The sequence below is a fragment of the Procambarus clarkii genome, chromosome 27 (genome assembly GCF_040958095.1).
Source record: "Procambarus clarkii isolate CNS0578487 chromosome 27, FALCON_Pclarkii_2.0, whole genome shotgun sequence".
NCBI classification, from domain to species: domain Eukaryota; kingdom Metazoa; phylum Arthropoda; class Malacostraca; order Decapoda; family Cambaridae; genus Procambarus; species Procambarus clarkii.
The window spans coordinates 27,770,791-27,791,626 of NC_091176.1; the positions used below are offsets into that span (position 1 = coordinate 27,770,791).

The following is a 20,836-nucleotide window of genomic DNA, read 5'->3' on the forward strand; positions in this document are numbered from 1 at the left end:
GGAGGCAGTGACTGCCTCTCTCCCACCTTTATCCGCCGACAAAGCAAACATTCTCTAATTTCCATCCCCCATTCTCCGGATATTCGATTTGACGCTCCAGAAGACAGCCACTTTCACTCACGTGTGAGAGTGGCTGTCATTCACGCGCCTCCGGGGCTGACAGTGGCTGTCACCCTGGGGAGTCTTCCCGCGCCACGCCGGAAGGTTATCGTGCCCTCCCGTTCTCTCCTTCACGCCAATAAGTAGCTGGGAGCTCATCGTTTTAAGGGTCCATGTCGCCTTGGGACGGGACCCATGTTATCGAGTCTTCGACGACCGAGCCAGTTGGTCCTGTTAGTGCTGCTGTTGTGTCCTTCCTGGTGATGCAAACATCGTCCGTGGCCAGCTGGTTCTGGGACTGCTGCAGCTGCTCCGAGTGTGGCCACCTTGGCTTCAGTGCTGGGACTCCAGACACTCTCCCTGCGCTGTTCAGATGAAGGCCTTCATGTTCAGTATTCCTCCTCGCTTGCTGCCCCTGATTCTCGGCCTGTATATAACCCTCCACCCACTCAGCATCCACCCTTCAACCAACTCAGCATCCACCCCCTCCACCACCTCGATATTTTCCCCCTGAAACATCACGTGAGCCGGACACACATTCCCTTAAAGCATCACCTGTGCCAAACACTTGTTCGTCATGTTTGGGTTGGACGTAATAGGTGTGTTTACCCGGTACACAGCGCCGGTCACTAGGTCACACAAACAACACAGGTCCGGCCCGCCGCGCTCTTCCGAGGCCGTGTTGACAAGAGTGCGCCAGGCAGGATATTATGATATGGTGTCTCTTGTTGTTGTTATCATGACATATTAGAAATTTAAGCTGTGGGGAGGGACTGGGGGGGGGGTGCGTGTCTGATCTTTATTGCTTGTTGAATAACGGTTTCTTCTTCAGATACTCATCAACAGTCCTCATCAACTGCATTCGCCAACGCTTGTACACCTCTTGTGTACTGGGGAAGGTTGTCCTGTGTCTGGAATGTCTGCCTTTTGTCTCGGAAGGTTGTGTGTGTGTGTGTGGGAAGGAAGGAAGGAACATGGAATGGATTAATCATTCACTCGCGAGGTTCATGGGTCTGTATAGAGGAACGCGTAAGAGTAGCAAGTTAATTGTTGCATACTTAGATTCCTCTTCTAAATACACTTTTGAACATTATCGCAGCCCGTCCTCGTGAACAATGACTAAATGCGCGTTAATCCGGCCGCCAAATCCCCATTTTATTTTTGTTATCATTGAAAGAAGTTTACACACGTCCGTACTTTCCTCGAACTGTTGCTTCATTCTCGTCTCTTGCTCGAAACGCGCCTCACTAAATGCTTCACCCACGTACTGTGGATACAAGTAACCGCCAACAGAACCAAAACACCTAACCTAGCCTAACCAGATTGAAGCCTAACTATATATCAATACTAGACGGGAGTACTCAGCAGTGACCGGGACTCTCTCTCCCTCTCCCACTCTTTCATCTCGGCTACCCTCTCCTCCCTTCCTTCTCTTTCTCCCCTCCTTACCGCTCCCCCTCTCCTTCCCTCTCTCAGAAAATTGAATATTAAGCATCAGTAAAAAAAACTGCTAAAACCAATCGAAAAACTCAATGAAAATTGCAGGGAAAGGGGGGGGGAGAGGGGGTTAATCTATATGCCGAAATTTTGTAAAGGATGGCATTGGGGCTGACCCCGATTGGCCTATGACACTGCCATACTCCTTATGTGCCACCTTGGAAAGTTGGATGAGGGTATCCTCAAACATCTGGCCTCCTGCTTTGGACAGACGGATGGACACACACACACACACACACACACACACACACACACACACACACACACACACACACACACACACACACACACACAATGGACGCTGACAGTCGGATTGTTGTTGTTTTAGATTCAGCTACTCGGAACAAAAGGTTGCAAGTAGCACGGGCTATGGTGAGCCCGTAGTGGACTTACCTGGCACAGGAGCGGGGCTGTACACTCGTTCTGAGACGGGTTGGGATTTGTATACATTGTCTACCACCTGTGTTCCCAGCACCGCCTTGATGCACCTTTGATAACAAACCACAGCTGTAATATCCCTGACTTGGGTGAATGCGACAGAGGACCTGAGAGGCTTGAAAATGGGGACGAATGAGCCGTCTTTTGTAAGGTGCGCGACCTCACTCACTGTCGACTTAGCGTCCTCTGCGACGGTCTTGGTTCACAGGAAGGTATGAGTATGTGTGTCAGGGGAGTGTGAGGAGGCTCAGGAGGAGGAGGAGGAGACGCAGCGTAAGAAAGAGGGAAGCAATATGGGAAGATGGATATATAGATGGATGGCAAGTGATTTAATATGAGAGCAAGGAAAGAATTCTGGGGGGAGGGGGGAGAGGAGATGGGATCAGTGTATATTTTGTGTCACTGGAAGAAGGGGAAGAAGGGGGTCTCCTGACCAACTACTGCACCTGTTGACGATGGGCTACACCTGTTGACACTATCTCGGACCAATTTGCCCTTGAGACGCCATTGAAGTATATGATAGAAAAGGAAAATGACAGCGCTTCTATCCTTCCAGGACCCTCAATTACTTTGTAGCACGGTGATGCGTCCAGGAGGGCCCAACCGTCGTCGCTCTCCCTCCTGCCTCACCTCCTTCCCTTCCTCCCCACCTTCCCTTCCTCCCCACCTTCCCTTCCTCACCACCTTCCCTTCCCTACCTGCCCCTACGCCACCGTAATTGTTGTGTGTGCTGTGGCAGGTCTGACGCGGGTGCCGGCGTTCTGCATGTGCAGGATCGAGACGTTGCTCCACTGCAAGGCCGCCAACCTGACCTCCGTGCCCCAGGACCTGGACACCAACGTCACGGGTCTGTACGTGTCCACCACCCCATACTTCTGGTGCTTATTGCTTCACCTGGCTATGATTATTGTTGTTGTTAGTGTGTGTGTGGGTGTGTGTGCGTGTGCGTGTGGGTGTGGGTGTGTGCGTGTGCGTGTGCGTGTGGGTGTGTGTGTGTGTGTGTGTGGGTGTGTGTGCGTGTGCGTGTGGGTGTGTGTGTGTGTGTGTGTGTGTGTGTGTGTGTTAAGCGTGTGTGCGCGCGTATGTACACCTTTGTGCGGTGACAGTTCAGTGGTTATCATCATATTTGCATAACATTTGTATACTGATTTAGCCTCAATGAATTCCTCCTGTAACCTGTTCCTCTAACTACCAATTCTATACTGAAAGATCTTTCTGACATCTCTGTATCTAGTTTTCATCTATGTTCCATTATACTGTTTTTTTCTGGGTTTGAACACTCCTTAGGTTACTGTGTCAATTCCTTTAAAATCTTGTATGTCGTTACCCTTGCTCACCTCCAGCGTGGCTGGGAGTCTGTCCACGCAGCTCAAGAACGAGCCTTCTTGCGTACCTTTTAACCTGGTCCTGTTTGACTGATCCTTTTATCAGGTGAGGATTCCATGCCGGGGCAGTATATCGTAGAGTGGATCTCGCATAAGGTGTGTATTGGACCTGCATGGCTCTTGTGTCCAAGTTTGTCAAGGCTTCACCGACGGTGGCCACTTTGGTACACAGTGGTAACGGTATTGTGGTAATGTGGGCTCTTGGCATTAGGTTTGAGATTATATCTGTTCCCAGGTCTTCTTTTCTGATGCTAGAATATGTCTCCTCTTCGTCCTGTAGTGTTGTACAGGTCTTCTCACATCTGTTCTAATCCGCAAAACTTTGTTTTGGGGTTAAATTCTGTCTATTTTTCATGTCACGTCTGGAGTGCGTCCTGATCCGTTTGTACGGTATCACAATCTTTCTGTCTTGAGCCTTTTATTTAGTGTTGTATCGTCGGCAAACATTGATATGAAGGAGTAAACTTTTCTGTATAAAGATCTTGACCTATACTAGGAAGAGAAGGGGTCCCCCTTGCACCAACCCCTGGTGATACTCGTAATCTCTCTCATCTCTCTGCTCTCACTGTAACCCCTCTGCTTCCTTCCTCAGAGATACGCTTATCCGGGTACATCAGTCTGCTTCTCGGGCTTGAATGCGGGACAATATCAAATGCTTTCTGGCAGTCGAGGAATATGAAGTTTGCTGATCTTCCTCTCTCTCTCTTTCTCTCTCTCTCTTCCTCTCTCTCTCTTCCTCTCTCTCTCTTCCTCTCTCTTTCTCTCTTCCTCTCTCTTCCTCTCTCTCTCTTCCTCTCTCTCTCTTCCTCTCTCTCTCTCTCTTCCTCTCTCTCTCTCTCTTCCTCTCTCTCTCTCTCTTCCTCTCTCTCTCTCTCTCTCTTCCTCTCTCTCTCTCTCTCTCTTCCTCTCTCTCTCTCTCTTCCTCTCTCTCTCTCTCTCTCTTCCTCTCTCTCTCTCTCTCTTCCTCTCTCTCTCTCTCTTCCTCTCTCTCTCTCTCTCTCTTCCTCTCTCTCTCTCTCTTCCTCTCTCTCTCTCTCTTCCTCTCTCTCTCTCTCTTCCTCTCTCTCTCTTTCTCTCTCTCTCATATCATATCTAACATCTTATTTTAGAACATCAAAAAGTTTGTCAGAGATGATTTTCATTTAAAACTTTCTGGTGTTCCATTAAAAGAATTCCTGTTCTAGTGTTCTTCGAATAGGTTTCTTCAGTAACTTGTGGAATTGCTTGTTAGTGACCCTGGTCTGTAGTTTAGTGGTTCTTGTCTTCCACATATTGTATATCGGCACCACATTAGCCATTATCGAACAACAGTGTGGTGGTCACCGACTCCTGTTGGCACTTCTTAGTCAAGCTGAGAAGGAATACGTTCTCACCTAGTTGTACTCACCTAGTTCAGTCTATAGGGTCAAGCACATGCTCTTAAGCCCTTGCTTTTCCACCATCTGTTTAATGCAGTGACATTTTTTTTTTCACTAAAAAATTGACTTACACACTTCCGAGGAAATTAACATTCCAGTCGTTTGGGCTCCTGACGTCTCCCAGAGCCCAGGTGAAGGGAATGTTTATTATCACGGAAGTGTGGATGATAATTTATATGACGCGGGTCAGTAATTCCTCCGGGCTTCAGTAGGAGGGGGGGGGGGGGGGGGAGGGGGGGAGGAGGGGGGGGAGATGAAAATTCCAGTTTGGCAGCTGGATGCTGCTTCTGGAAACTTTCCTTATTGAGACCACTCATAGCCCAGTCGATAGAGCTTCGGCCTCACACGCGTGGGGTCCAGGGTTCGAGTCTCCTACAGCCCACGTGAATGGAATATTTTTTTCACTCGTTTTTTATATATTTTACATTTAAAATTGTATATCGAATTGGCTTCGATAACTTCCTCAGCTTCATCGTTCTACTTATTTATGACTCTTAGACTGAGAACATTCTTTCTGGCAGCCCTACCTTGAGGTGCTTCCGGGACTTAGCGTCCCCACGGCCCGGTCGTCGACCAGGCCTCCTATGAGCCCTATGACTCATCTCTGTTTACAGTTTCCAATTACGTCCTCTCGCTCTTCTGTTCCTTTATTTGAACATTGCTTCTATATCTCCTTTGTCAATCCCCTTATTATATTGTACGTCGTTATCGTGTCTGCCATATTCCTTCATTCCTCCAGTGTAGTGAGGTCCAGTTCCTTCAGTCATTCTTCATACTTCAGTCCCCTCAGCTCAGGAACGAGCCTTGTTGCATATTTTTTTTACTTTTCTAGTTTTGCTTTGTGCTTTTATAGGTAGGGGGTTCCAGTCTGAGGCCGCGTACTCAATAATGGGTCTCATTAGGGATATGTACAGCACTCAGAAGGGATCTCTCTCCTGAAGGATAACCGGACGTTTGTTAGTATGGCAGATGCTGCTCTTGTTATCCTGGTGATGTGCGCCTCTGGTGTTAGATCTCCAGTTGTGTCCACTCTGAAGTCTCTCTCTTTGTCAGCAGTTGAAAGTTGCCTTCCCCTTCATCCTATACCGCGTATGAGGTCTTCTTGCTCTAACTCCTAGCCTCATAACCTTGCTTTTGTCAGGGGGTTAAAGTTTAGAATAGTTAAGGTCATCTTGTAAATGCTTGCAGTTCTTCTCAGTTCTGGTTCTCCTCATTAACTTAACATCGTCAGCAAACATGAATAAGAATGAGCTTACTACCGCTGTTAGATCGTTGACAAACATTCAGAGCAGGATGGGCTCTTGTCCCGAACAAGTCCACAAGGGCCGTGACGAGGATTCGAACCTGCGTCCGGGAGCTCTGGGATGCTCCCGGACGCAGGTTCGAATCCTCGTCACGACCCTTGTGGATTTGTTCATTTGATGCATCACGTTAGTGTGATCTCTGTGTGTGTCTTGTCCCGACTCTTGAGGTACTCCACTCGTTACCGCTCTCCATCCTAATAACTCCCCTCTCACTATGACTCTTTGCCTTCTTCCTGATAGGTACTCTTTCTCTAACTTTAGTACTTTCCCCGATACATCAGCCTGGTTGTCAAGTTTTCATAAGAGTTACTTGTGAAGAACAATGCCAAAATGCAATCCAGGAAAATACAGTCTAACCAGCTCTCTCTATTCTATTTGATTGTTGTCATCTTGTTACAGAACTCTTAATAAGTTGATCAAGCAAGAATTTCCTTTGCTGAATCTATGTTCATTCTTAGAAACAAAGTTTACATATGTTCTAAATGATGATGGGGACTTTTGATTAGTTTCTCTAATATCTTACAGGGAATATCTTACTTGTTAGTGATACAGGTCAGTAGTCCAGGGCCTCCTGTCGTCCTCCTTTCTTGTGTATAGGTATACATAGGTATACATATGTATAGGACACGGATTTCTTGTGTATAGGTACCACGTTTGACACTTTCCAAATGTCAGGTAGTACCCCCAATGTTTAGTGAGGAGTTGAAGACTATAGGAATGGGTCAACAATGCTATAGCTGCCTCTATTTGGATCTCTGGTGAGATGCTGTCAGGCTCTGGGTAAACCTTCACCACCTCCAGCTCCTCTACGTGTTTCTATACTTCCTCTGGTGTTACTTCTATCTCAGTCTTCTGGTGGCGCCTGTTCCGCCGGAAGCCATTGATCTGGGGACAGTTCTGGTTCAATGTTAAAAACGTGTGCTGGGAGATTTTGCTTTCTTTTCACACTTCTTTGTCATTCTGGGTGTCGTCTTATCCTTTGGCGTAGCTTCCACTCTTGTTCATTTAGCAACATTCTCCTCGTGTGACTATATAGTAGTATGAACGTCAGGGGTGAACCCGTGTCCGGGTGAGTGTGGATCCGTGTCCTAGATTAATTATTTTGTTCACCTTTCCAGACTGTTGGGAAACAATAGCATCGTCCTCACGCCAGACTCCTTCACACGATACCCCAGCCTGACTCTATTGTGAGTAGCCCCCAGCCTGACTCTATTGTGAGTAGCCCCCAGCCTGACTTGTGAGTAGCCCCCAGCCTGACTCTATTGTGAGTAGCCCCCAGCCAGACTATTCAGAGTAGCCCTCTAGTGAGGATTAGAAGTTAGCAGGACCAATACCTGGCGAGATCATCCCGAGTCTCCATTCGCTGGCCTGAGACATGGCTACTAGACTTGAACCCAGACAAGTGCAAGGGCGAGAGGTTAGGAACACTCAGTGAGAATTAAGGTCCCAGATAATGATAGTGTAGATACATAACTTCACAGGTGACACTAGAGGCGCACACACACACATTCTCAGGAACTCGCACCATTACACGCAAGACTTTGTGAGTATGTGAAAGACTTTTTCTTCAAGACATGGAAACTTACAAAAGGTCCAGATATAACGGGTCCACAGTAGAGAAGAGATCAGGCAGACATGATAACGACGTACAAGATTCTTCTACCTGGAATTGATTAAGTAGATAGAGAAGTTCTGTTCACATTGGAGAACTGAGAACACAGAGCTGTCAGAAGGAACGTCTTGAGTTTAAGAGTCATACATAAGTGGTTTTGTGTTGGATGAGGAAGTTGGGGCCAAGACGATGCACAGTTTTGATTGTAAACAATGGAAAAACCGGTGAAAAAGTCATTGCACTGAACTACTGATGGCAGTGACTTTTGGCATTGGTAGTTTGCAAGCATATCTAGGTGATTACACGCCAGTTCACACACACGTAAACGTATGCAACTCAAACACGCACACGCAAATGATAGAGTGTCAGAGTAGTTAACAGATGGAATGCATTAGGCAGTGATGTGGTGGAGACTGACTCCATACACAGTTTCAAATGTAGATATGATAGAGCCCAGTAGGCTCAGGAACCTGTACACCAGTTGATTGACAGTTGAGAGGCGGGACCAAAGAGTCAGAGCTCAACCCCCGCAAGCACAATTAGGCGAGTACAACTAGGTGAGTACGAACACACACATGGGCCTCGCGGCTGAGTGGGACAGCGCTCGGTTTGTCGTAGTACTAGGGGCCCGGGTTCGATTCCCGGCCGAGGCAGAAACAAATAGGCAGAGTTTCTTTCACCCTGATACACCTGTTCACCTAGCAGTAAATAGGTACCTTTGAGTTACAGCTACTACGGGCTGCTTCCTGAGGATGTGTACTCACCTAGTTGAGTACACATCCTCAGGAAGCAGCCCGTAGTAGCTGTAACTCAAATGTACCTATTTACTGCTAGGTGAACAGGTGTATCAGGGTGAAAGAAACTGTGTTTCTTTGTGTGTGCACGCGTGTATTTGAGATAAATATATGTAGTAGACATAGACGAAAAATAGATTGGTTAAAAGGGCGGGGTCCAAGAGCTAATAGCTCGATTCTCCAGTCACAAATATTAAACACTAATAGTAAATACACACACACACACACACACACACACACACACACACACACACACACACATTATATGAACTTGTTAGTGCTCCAAGATTCCCACGTTTCTCAAAATAGACCAAGATAATTAATGATGTATTAAATTTAGAGCAGGAGGCGCAGTTCTCCTCCTGTAACTACACTTGGGTAATTACTGACTAACCTCCTGTCATGTGGTGTTGACAGGCACCTCGAGAACAACGGGCTGAGGTCCATACCTAGAGGAGTCTTCAAGCCCCTCACCAACCTTGCTAAACTGTAAGTATGTCATTAGTGACCCTATCCACGTGTGTGTGTGGTGGTTTATCCGAATGTAGTCCTCTCCGACTTAGTCAGGTGTCGTCGTCCTTAGCCTGACCGGTTGTCAGGTGTGACACACGGACATAACTGAGCCCTGACTAAGGACAAAATAAAATATAGGTAAAATTTTATCATGGATATTTATCTATATTACCCAAAAACGTGTGTACCTTATATGTCGAGTTATATATACACATTACTGGACACTGTACATTAGATGTACAGTTATATATATATATTGAGTACAATAACAAAGAGAGCAGCGTTACTCAGTAGTGATAATGGTTCTCTTCCGAACCCTTGTATTTCTCTTGTCTGTGTCCACTACGTAATAGCAAGACAGTTCTTGAGGCCCTCAGCCAACTACACTCACTCGACGGTATACACATACAGCTAACGCAATCGTCTGTAGAACTTTTCTACCTTCTCGTGGCTCAATATTATTATCCTGATGTCGACGGTAGATGTCCAACACTGCCTACGGCGTTGACAGTCACCATCTTCCACGGGTCGTAGTTCAGAAGAGAGTGGATCACCTCGTCACAATCTCGCCCTACGGCTGGTCACACAACTAGGCCGTGTCGACAGGGAGGAAGGGTGTAGAGTACTGCCCTGCCCAGGTTCTGACCTGTACTCATTGCCTCGCCCGGTGATCCTGATTGGCCAACAGAATTCCCGCCACCGGACGAGCCTCGCCGTGTGGGTCGTTAACAACCTGCATGGTTGTTAAAGTGGTTCCCCTTGTAACATTTAGTAGGAAAGTATTACTCTTAAGTACCACTACTTATACTCTGATGCGACGCAATAACATGATAAAAGAAACATCCTGTAACTGTGTGTGTGTGTGTGTGTGTGTGTGTGTGTGTGTGTGTGTGTGTGTGTGTGTGTGTGTGTGTGTGTGTGGGTGGAGGGGAGTTGGGAAGATGAACTACACCTCTTTTACTCCCAAAGTTAATTGGCGGAATTTGTCTCACCATTTCACTGACGAGCGACGTCAACTTGCCAAACACGTCAACTCATTGCCGTGAGCGCTCCGTAAATACAGCAGCTGTAGAATACAGTGTAGGTCGGGCTAACCCGTGCACCCAGTAGGTGAAGAGCGTGGCAATAGTAACGGTACTTTTGTATAATTCTTTTGTCTAAATAATACTTAAAGACAATGTTTACATTATTCTCTACGAGCAGTAGTGAAGACAGTCGGTGCCCGGCACCCTGGGGACCAGCTCACCTCCCCACAACAACACACAATACAGAGAGCGGGAAATAATACGAAACACTGCCATGAAGCAAAAACCTGTTGACACAAAAATACACTACACAAAGCGGTGAATATACGCATGCACTCACACACACACACACACACACACACACACACACACACACACACACACACACACACACACACACACACACAGGAGACAAGAGGCACTGAACTACAGGCCTGTGTCCTTAAATTAACTTGCATTCCATGCAAGCTGATAGAGAAGATAGTGCGAAAAAAGCTAGTGGAACATCTGGAGTGAAAGAACTTTGTAACACAGCATCAACATGGATTCAAGGATGGCAAGTCCTGCCTCACAGGGTTAATTGAATTCTACGACCAGGCAACAAAAATTAGGCACGAAAGAGAGAGGGTGGGCAGATTGAATATTTTTGGATTGCCAGAAAGCCTTTGACAAAGTACCACAAAAGATGTTAGTGAAAAAGCTGGAGATGCAGGCAGGAGTGAAAGGGAAGGTACTCCATTAGATAAGGGAGTACCTAAGCAACAGAAGACAGCGAGTCACTGTGAGGGGTGAGGTCTCAGACTGGAGAGGAGTCACCAGTGGAGTCCCACAAGGTTCAGTCCTTGGACCTATACTGTTTCTGATATATGTAAATGATCTCCCAGAGGGAATAGACTCGTTCCTCTCAATGTTAGCTGATGATGCAAAAATTATGAGGAGGATTGAAACAGAGGATGATAGTAGGAGGCTACAAGATGACCTAGACAGACTGAATGAATGGTCCAACAAATGGCTACTAAAGTTCATCCCGAGTAAATGCAATTTACTCGGAGGTGGTGGAAACTTTCCACCACCAAACTTGGTGGTGGAAACAGGAGGCCAGTCACAGGATACCGAATGGGAGATGAAGTACTTCATGAAACGAACAGAGAGAGATCTAGGATTGATATCACACCAAACCTGTATCCTGAAGATTTTCCTAAAAAGAATTACATCTGCGGCATACGCGAGGCTGGCTAACATGAGAACAGCCTTCAGGAACCTGTATAAGGAGTCATTCAGAACCTTGTACACCACATATGTAAGACCAATCCTGGAGTATGCGGCCTCAGCATGGAGCCCGTACCTTGTCAAGCACAAGACGAAGCTGGAAAAAGTTCAGAGGTATGCCACTAGACTAGTCCCAGAACTAAGAGGCATGAGTTACGAGGAAAGGCTGCGTGAGATGCACCTCACGACACTGGAAGACAGAAGAGTAAGAGGAGACAAGATCACTATCTACAAAATTCTGAGAGGAATTGACAGGGTAGATAAGGATAAACTTTTTAACATGGGTGGTACGCGAACAAGGGGACATAGGTGGAAACTGAGTACCCACATGAGCCACAGAGACGTTAGAAAGAACTTTTTCAGTGTCAGAGTAGTTAACAGATGGAATGCATTAGGCAGTGATGTGGTGGAGGCTGACTCCATACACAGCTTCAAATGTAGATATGATAGAGCCCAGTAGGCTCAGGAATCTGTACACCAGTTGATTGACGGTTGAGAGGCGGGACCAAAGAGCCAGAGCTCAACCCCCCCCCCCCCCCGTAAGCACAACTAGGTGAGTACACACACACACACACATACAAACCTAACATTTGGAGAGTGACACGTGATGCCTATATACAAGAAAGGAGGAAGACAGGAGGCACTGGACTACAGTGCCTCCTGTAAGTGACAGTGACAGTTACCTCCAGTGACAGGTAACACTAACAAGTATACCATGTAAGATATTAAACTAATCCAAATAAGACTCGTCGATGCGGCATTTTCATGGATTGCCAGAAAGCTCAGGACGACTTCCTCACAAGCGACTCCTGTGCATTCTTGAAACAACATGCTGGTGTGTCGGAAAAAAAAAGTTGATACCTGAAGTACCTGAATGGTACGTCCTGAGTACCATTCAGGAAGAAGACAAAAGAGTCATAGTATGAGGAGAACAATCAGAATGGAGAGAGGTACTGAGTGGAGTGCCACAGGGCTCGATATTAGGGCCCATCCTCTTCCGAATATATGTAAACTATCTAACAGAAAGTAAGCTCATCCTTATCCATGTTTGCTGACGATGCTAAGATAAGCAGGCGAATCACAAACAAGGAATGCAATACATTACAAGATGAGCAAGACAGTCTCTAAGAGATCGTCTGAGAAACGGCTACTAGACTGAACCTGACAAATGCAAGATTATGAGGATAGAAGACGGAGCAAGAAGACCTTAAGTACAGTACATGATGAACAGGAGACAACTTCCAACATATGAAAGAGAGAGACACTCAGGAGTGGACATAACGCGACACCTGACACCAGAGGCACTCATCACCAGGATAACGAGGGCTGTATATGCCATACTGGCAAACGTCCGGTTATCCTTCAGGAGGTTGGACAATGATCCCGCTGTATAGATCCTTTGTGAGACCAGTTATTGAGTTACACACATAAATCACAATAGCGTGATGGATCAAATGCTCGGAGAGGCTGCAGGATCCAGTAAGTTCAGTAGAACTTCGGTTTCAACTCTTTTTGACCATGTCGTAGCTCAGTCGATTAAGGCAGCGTCTGGGATGCTCCCGGACGTAGGTTCGAATCCTCGTCACGGCCTTGTGGATTTGTTCAGTTATTGAGTGTTCTGCCCCGGCATGGAACCCCTGGCTTGAGGAACACAATGCCGTACTAGGAAAAAGTCCAAAAAAATGCAACAAGGCTCGTTCGTGAGCTAAGGCGACTGAGTTATGAATAAAGACTGAGAGAACTCTTCCTCATTACAATGGAGGAAAGAAGGAATAGCGCAGACATATCAACAACTTACAAGATACTAAGGGTTATTGACAAAGTAGATATATAAGCAATGTTCAAATTAAGGAACAATAGAGAAGACATAATTGTAAACAGGGTATAATGATGAGTCACAGGGATGTCAGAAATAACAAAAGTCATTGGAAATCGGAGACTATTTACCCAACAACCTGACAGCACTCGCCATGGCAAGAGATCATAGATCATTTTCGTCACATCACTCACTATTGAGGAAAACGCGAGCCTCAAACGTACGACAAACTTGTATAAACTACAAATCATGTGCAACAAGCCATATTGAACACAGTACTTGATATGCTAGTGTATTCGGAGCGCCAGGCTATCTAAGGTTCGAATCCTTCATGAGGATCAGTTTTTCGATTACATATGACTTGTGGTTTATGCGTGTGTCGTGTGTATGTGTGTGTGTGTGTGTGTGTGTGTGTGTGTGTGTGTATGTATGTATGTATGTATGTATGTATGTATGTATGTATGTATGTATGTATGTATGTATGTCTTTCTCAAAGCATGTGAGCTTTGAGAAAGCTGACATACTCTTATATGACAGCATCGACAACATTTCCCAGGCATATTCTGGCCCCAACTACTTGGACGGTTGGGCATTGAACGCTGACCTGCAAAAATCGAGACCGTCGGTCTACCGTCCAGCACAAGTGATTGGGCGAGGGAGGGAGAGAGAGAGAGAGGGCGGGGGAGGGAGTGAGAGTGATTGTGAGTGAGAGAGAGAGATTGTGAGTGAGAGAGAGAGAGTGGAGGCGTGACGCCCACAGCATGGCAAAACAACATGTTAGGGCTTACAGCAAACTTCATAAAGGTCCTGCTGTGAATATGAAATGTGAAAAATAGAACAGCATTGCGTATATATATATATATATATATATATATATATATATATATATATATATATATATAATATGGGGTACCACCCCTGGTGCAAGTGTAGGGACCCACAGCCTCAAAGAAGGGAACACAGAGCATTCAGACAAAAACTTGCCATTTAACTCTGAATATGTATGAATGTATGAATGTTCACTTCTGCTACCCCCCCCCCCCCTTCTTTATGTTGTACACTGTATTATACAAGGTAAGAGTTACATATACATTTATACAGTTACATATCTGATTGTTTACAAAAAGAGAACATTAAGAGGAACTAAGGGGGAAGTTTGATTCCTAGAGGTTGTAGATTTCTTCGAACTCCTCCGACGCCGGGCAGGAACCGAGGACGCAGCGGGCATTCCCCCTCTGGATCGCTACACTAAGGCGCTGGGAGAGAGAACTTGCCGCTCTAGGGTCTCTTGTGGCCTGTAGTCAATGAGCCTGGAACCAAGATCCTTAAGAAACATCCTTAAGGTGATGAATAATGTGACAATGTATAACCACGAAGGAACATTAAAAATAAAAAGAGATTCTTTAAGTACTTTAAGACGTTGATGAACACATTCTCAGGAGGACGGACACTAGACTTCAGAGAAGATACATAGACGGTAAGGATACTTGTCAGGTGAAAAACAATGTCTTTGTGACGTATGAGTAAGAGAAATCTGCAGAAAGCTCAATGACCACGCCTGTTTGATTGCGTCACAGGGCGAGGCTGCGTCGTCAGCGACGCAGTCCCTGCGTCACCAGCACTCCACGCCTCGTGCACCATTGATCCGCCAATGTTTAATTTTGCATAACATATTGCTGATGAGATTTTAATGGACCGGTCAAAATGCTTTTTTAACGTTGTGAGTGTATCAAGTCGGCCCCCTCACCTGTCACCCGTCTCAAGCACTCACCTGTCACCCGTCTCAAGCACTCACCTGTCACCCGTCTCAAGCACTCACCTGTCACCCGTCTCAAGCACTCACCTGTCACCCGTCTCAAGCACTCACCTGTCACCCGTCTCAAGCACTCACCTGTCACCCGTCTCAAGCACTCACCTGTCACCCGTCTCAAGCACTCACCTGTCACCCGTCTCAAGCACTCACCTGTCACCCGTCTCAAGCACTCACCTGTCACACGTCAACCTCTCAAGCACTCACCTGTCACCCGTCTACCTCAGTCACACTCACCTGTGACTTACATCTCCCATAAACATCGTCAAGAATGTTTACCAATTAATTTCTGGTGTTTATAAATTCACTTAATTGGTAATTTGAGAGATGCGAGACGTCTCCTGGCGCCCGCTGACGTCTCCTGACGCCCAATGACGTCTCCTGGCGCCCACTGACGTCTCCTGACGCCCAATGACGTCTCCTGACCCCCAATGACGTCTCCTGACGCCCACTGACGTCTCCTGGCGCCCACTGACGTCTCCTGGCGCCCACTGACGTCTCCTGGCGCCCACTGACGTCTCCTGGCGCCCACTGATGTCTCCTGGCGCCCACTGACGTCTCCTGACGCCCAATGACGTCTCCTGACCCCCAATGACGTCTCCTGACGCCCACTGACGTCTCCTGACGCCCACTGACGTCTCCTGACCCCCAATGACGTCTCCTGGCGCCCAATGACGTCTCCTGACGCCCACTGATGTCTCCTGACCCCCAATGACGTCTCCTGACCCCCAATGACGTCTCCTGACGCCCACTGACGTCTCCTGACGCCCACTGACGTCTCCTGACGCCCAATGACGTCTCCTGACGCCCACTGACGTCTCCTGACGCCCACTGACGTCTCCTGACGCCCAATGACGTCTCCTGGAGCGTCTTGCTGACCGAGAGCTCAGCAAGCCGGGACTCGGCCATCACGCATATACCTGTCTACTTTTATAGACACATCTGGCAGGTTAGTGAGGCTAAGCCACTACCAGAACACTCAGTTTGCAAACTCTGTGACAAACCTTTAATGCATTCACTAGAACACTATATTGTTGAATGTGAAACCGTAAAACATTTTAGACCTCCTGGCCTATTGTACCACCAACTGTGTAACTAGTTCATTGAATCTGCCAGTGTACTGGACGACATACTTACAATTTATAAAAAATTTGCTTGTCCATTTTAAAGAATGAAGAACAATTTTATTTATATTATTATTGTTAAGCTGCATCTCTTACGAACCCATCCCTGCCCTTGTGTGGCAGTGCACAATAGAAAGTTGTATTTACATATTCCTACATTAAAACATTGATTGTAACCATGATATATATGTGCTTCAGCCTACAGTTTAGACTTATTGTCTTGTGTATGACCCTCTGTCCTGTGTGACAGTGAATACCAGCATTATCCTCACTTTAATAAGACTTAATTAAATTCCTCAGATTAGGCAAAATTGTAATTTTTTTTTGTCAATAAAGATATTAATAATAATAATCTACTTGCGAAACCTGTACATCTTTCCTCAGTCATGGCGGCTTATTTTGTATTTATTTAACAGCTAACGAGCTTGGCAACGCTACGAGGTCATTCTGACCCCTAAGGCTGTAATAGACAACCTCGCAGTGCCTCGGTGCTCGTTAACTGTTTCGTAAATTCAACCCTAAGACGCCATGGTTGAGGGAAGATGTACAGGTTTCGCAAGTGGACATATAAATGTTTGGTGAATTATGGCCCAAGTGTCTCAAGGGAATTCAAATCAATATCTAATAGAGAAGAAGCCATTGCTAAATGGCCTCACCCCCACCACTCTGGGGGGTGACAGCTGTCAGTCACCAAGCTGTCAGTCACCAAGCTGTCAGTCACCAAGCTGTCAGTCACCAAGCTGTCAGTCACTAAGCTGTCAGTCACCAAGCTGTCAGTCACCAAGCTGTCAGTCACCAAGCTGTCAGTCACCAAGCTGTCAGTCACTAACCTGTCAGTCACTAACCTGTCAGTCACTAACCTGTCAGTCACCAAGCTGTCAGTCACCAAGCTGTCAGTCACCAAACTGTCAGTCACCAAGCTGTCAGTCACCAAGCTGTCAGTCACCAAGCTGTCAGTCACCAAGCTGTCAGTCACCAAACTGTCAGTCACTAACCTGTCAGTCACCAAGCTGTCAGTCATCAAGCTGTCAGTCACCAAGCTGTCAGTCATTAAGCTGTCAGTCACCAAGCTGTCAGTCACCAAGCTGTCAGTCACCAAGCTGTCAGTCACTAAGCTGTCAGTCACCAAGCTGTCAGTCACCAAGCTGTCAGTCACCAAGCTGTCAGTCACTAAGCTGTCAGTCACCAAGCTGTCAGTCACCAAGCTGTCAGTCACCAAGCTGTCAGTCACTAACCTGTCAGTCACTAAGCTGTCAGTCACTAAGCTGTCAGTCACCAAGCTGTCACCGTGCGTGTTGCCGACTACCCCACGTATGTAAACTGGGAATATATCCGCCATGTTTCAGTTTAATTAAATCGAGCTTGTGTATCGAATGCCAGAAAAAAAAGGCAATCTGGGTGCCGATTTTGGCGCCGGCTATCGACGGTCCGATAACGTGCCTTCAACAAACATTTTTGTCATGGGCTTGTGACACCGTTTCAGATATCGTCGGATATCGTGTATTTCACCGTCGACGGGAAATACAAAATGCGATTGGTAGAGAGTAATTTGAGAACCTCTGAGCTGAGATGCATTCAGGGGGGTCGTCGTACCTAAGTGTTTGTGTACGTGCTATAGCAGCCCGTCCTCCAAACAAAGACCCAAAAGTGATTCCATCCACCCGCCAACCCCCCCCCCCCAAGCTGTTTATGAATGAAAAACGGTTTACACACGACTCTCAACTGATGACGTTCGAACACTTCCGGATCAAGTGCTTCACTGACGACTTTTGTTCGAACCACAACGCTATAAATGCTTCACCCACGTACTACAAATACAAATAATCGCCAACAGAACCTAAACACCTAACCTAACCTATGCCAATATATGCACTATATGCTAATATATTGTAATATCAATTTATATTTGAGAAAATTCCCGTTTTGAGTGAACAGCATGTTAAAATTTATGAATGCGTCTGTGGGGTCGACCGCTGGATGGAATGGAATTGAGTCGAGGACGGCTGGGGTATAGGTAGAGAAGTTGGGGAATGCATAGAGGGGGGTGAGGGGAGAGTGGGGGTGTGAGGGAGGGTGAGGGGTAGGGGGTGTGAGGGAGGAGTTGGGTTGTGAGTGGGGGAGAGGGGACGAGGAGGCTGATGACTCTCCTTTCACCGTCTTCACATTTTGTGGAGTCTAGAAGTCCATCATGAACTGTGCTGTTTCTCAAAGTTCTTTATCCTCTGACTTGGCTATTCAATTAGCGGCCCGCGGGCCAAATCCGGTCCTTGAGTCGTTTTTCACTGGACCTTCGACAGACTCAAAGGACTCATGCAGATAACTTGTGACGCAGAGAACTCATACTTCCTTGTGCTTAGAAGCAAATTTACAAATATTATATAATGTTTCTATTATAATATATAATGTTTCTATTATATATATATATATATATATATATATATATATATATATATATATATATATATATATATATATATATATATATATATATATTATTCTATAATGTTTCTATTATAAGTGCTCAAAAATATATTGAAAAACTGTATGTGGCCCTCCTTATGAATTTCAGTTTCATAATACGACCTCCAATTATGAAGTGAATTGCATTGTCCTGCGGTTTTCCATTTGATATTAGAGTACTCTTGAGTACTCCTCCCTTCGCTCTCCTCCTCTTTCGCTGGTTTTTAATGAACCTTAAATTTTCGAGAGCCACCCGGCAGCCGTCGGAGGAGTGACGGCGTCGACCACTCCTGAGTAACAGTGTGTGTGTAACTCTCCGCTTTAAACATTGTCACCGGCTAGACTTGTGTATTATTACTGATCTGAGCCAGTTACCCCTGACAATATTATTCCTTTGTGCTCCAATTGTTTATATTGGGTTATATTGGGGGTTAATTGTATCACTCTGGTCAGCGATGATTTTATTTTGTGGTAAACCCGTATACACTGTGACGGCTGGGATTTTTTTTTTCATATAGAGCTTAGAGGTGGTATCTCTGTGCTTGTCTGCAGGTTCACGACCATCTGGCATTCCTGGTTCTTCGGAAGACCTGATTTATGCCTCTGTACTTCCCCTTAATGTCGTCCCCTGCTGTAAACTTGCTGGGGGAGAAGTGTCTTCGGAGGGCTGCAGGTTTTGTGTAATTACCTAAGTGTAATTACCTAAGTGTAGTTACCTAAGTGTAGTTACAGGATGAGAGCTACGCTCGTGGTGTCCCGTCTACCCAGCACTCTTTGTCATATAACGCTTTGAAACTACTGACGGTCTTGGCCTCCACCACCTTCTCACCCAACTTGTTCCAACCGTCTTCTGTTTGCGAAAGTGAATTTTGAACTGAGAAAGCACGCACGTGTATGTGCGTGCGTGCGTGCGTGCGTGCGTGCGTGCGTGCGTGCGTGCGAGGTGTACAGGCGCTCTCTCCCACAGGTTCCTGGCGAAGAACCACCTAGGGCGTAGTGACGGCCTCCGCCCTTCCCTGGAGGAGCTGGGCGCCCTGCCCAGCCTCCACCACCTGGACCTCAGCTACGACTCCCTCACCCAGTTCGACCTCCTGCTGGACCTCGCCCCCGGCCTCAAGGCTCTGTGAGTACACCCTCTCCGTCGTCTGGAGTCACAGACGTGTGTAGTCCTGTGACGCCAGTAACGTCAGTCAGCGCTTGTAGAGTTAAGCACAGTTGTGCGTTACTGTGATTGTTAGTAACTCGTCACCATCATCGTTAATAGTGATTCGCTACTATGATTTGTAGTTCAAGCCTGTATTATGTATGGTAATTAACATAACAAAGTGCTAGGTTCGATTCCAACTCAGTATGTGTGTGTGTGTGTGTGTGTGTGTGTATATATATATATATATATATATATATATATATATATATATATATATATATATATATATATATATATATATATATATATATATATATATACTACCCAGGGAGCTGTTGTGGGTAGTATCCTGGAGATTGGTCAGTGGTTGACCGAGAGAGATCTTGATAAGCCTGGCAGGCTGTCTGTACCCGGCATTGCAAACCATTTATCCAATTTTGTGTGAAAGTGGCGGTGGGTGAGGTCCCGGGAGATGGCCGCTCGCGGGCAAGAATAGCAACACTGACCAGAAACGAGTTTTAATAAGATTTTAATGATATTTCATCAAATGATAAACTATTCTCACGCCTCCAACACCCGACACCTATCACCTGCCCACCCCCCGCCAGCACACACCCACACTATACTCCTCCCATCATCGCCAGACATCACCCTCACACTACCCATCCTCACCCTACCCATCCCCACCCTACTCATCCCCACCTAACCATTAATGTCTACCTTTAAATCACAGTCCACATCGATATATTCCGCCGTAAAGGGCTACTAGTCACGGCTGCTTCTCTCTCTCTCTCTCTTCACAGCTTCCTCAACTTCAACCGCGTGACTCTCCGAGGTCGAGAGGTCAGCCCTAACGCCCACTCCCTCAAGGACCTGTGAGTACCACTGAAGACTGGGGAACCCCTTAGAGGGAACGGGTAGGCAGCAGCAGCCCGTTCTCTCCACTTGCCACTCCGTAAATAATACAACTGTTTTGCCTCACCGGAAACTTACGAACCCAAACTATTGAGACAGATACAGATTTTTTTTAATATTACAGTGTTTTATATGTAATTTTTTTAACTAAAACGTCGCCTTTTATAGCTGATTGGTCAATTCCGTTCAAAAGACGTTGTATTAGGTGAG

The 20,836-nt window shown here is 46.3% G+C and overlaps 1 protein-coding gene across 12 annotated transcripts in view; it reads left to right on the forward strand.

Moving 5' to 3' along the window:
* Positions 1-20,836, forward strand: part of LOC123762557 (relaxin receptor 1) — a 181,329-nt gene that overhangs the window by 130,823 nt on the left and 29,670 nt on the right. For 11 of the 12 annotated variants that reach the window (XM_069332504.1, XM_069332503.1, XM_069332505.1 and 8 more), the window contains 5 exons: positions 2,774-2,885; positions 7,260-7,328; positions 8,965-9,036; positions 19,532-19,687; positions 20,515-20,586. In XM_069332504.1, the coding sequence (XP_069188605.1) occupies positions 2,774-2,885; positions 7,260-7,328; positions 8,965-9,036; positions 19,532-19,687; positions 20,515-20,586 (481 nt within the window). The remainder of the gene's footprint in view (positions 1-2,773; positions 2,886-7,259; positions 7,329-8,964; positions 9,037-19,531; positions 19,688-20,514; positions 20,587-20,836) is intronic. The other variant, XM_069332507.1, reaches the window with a different exon arrangement.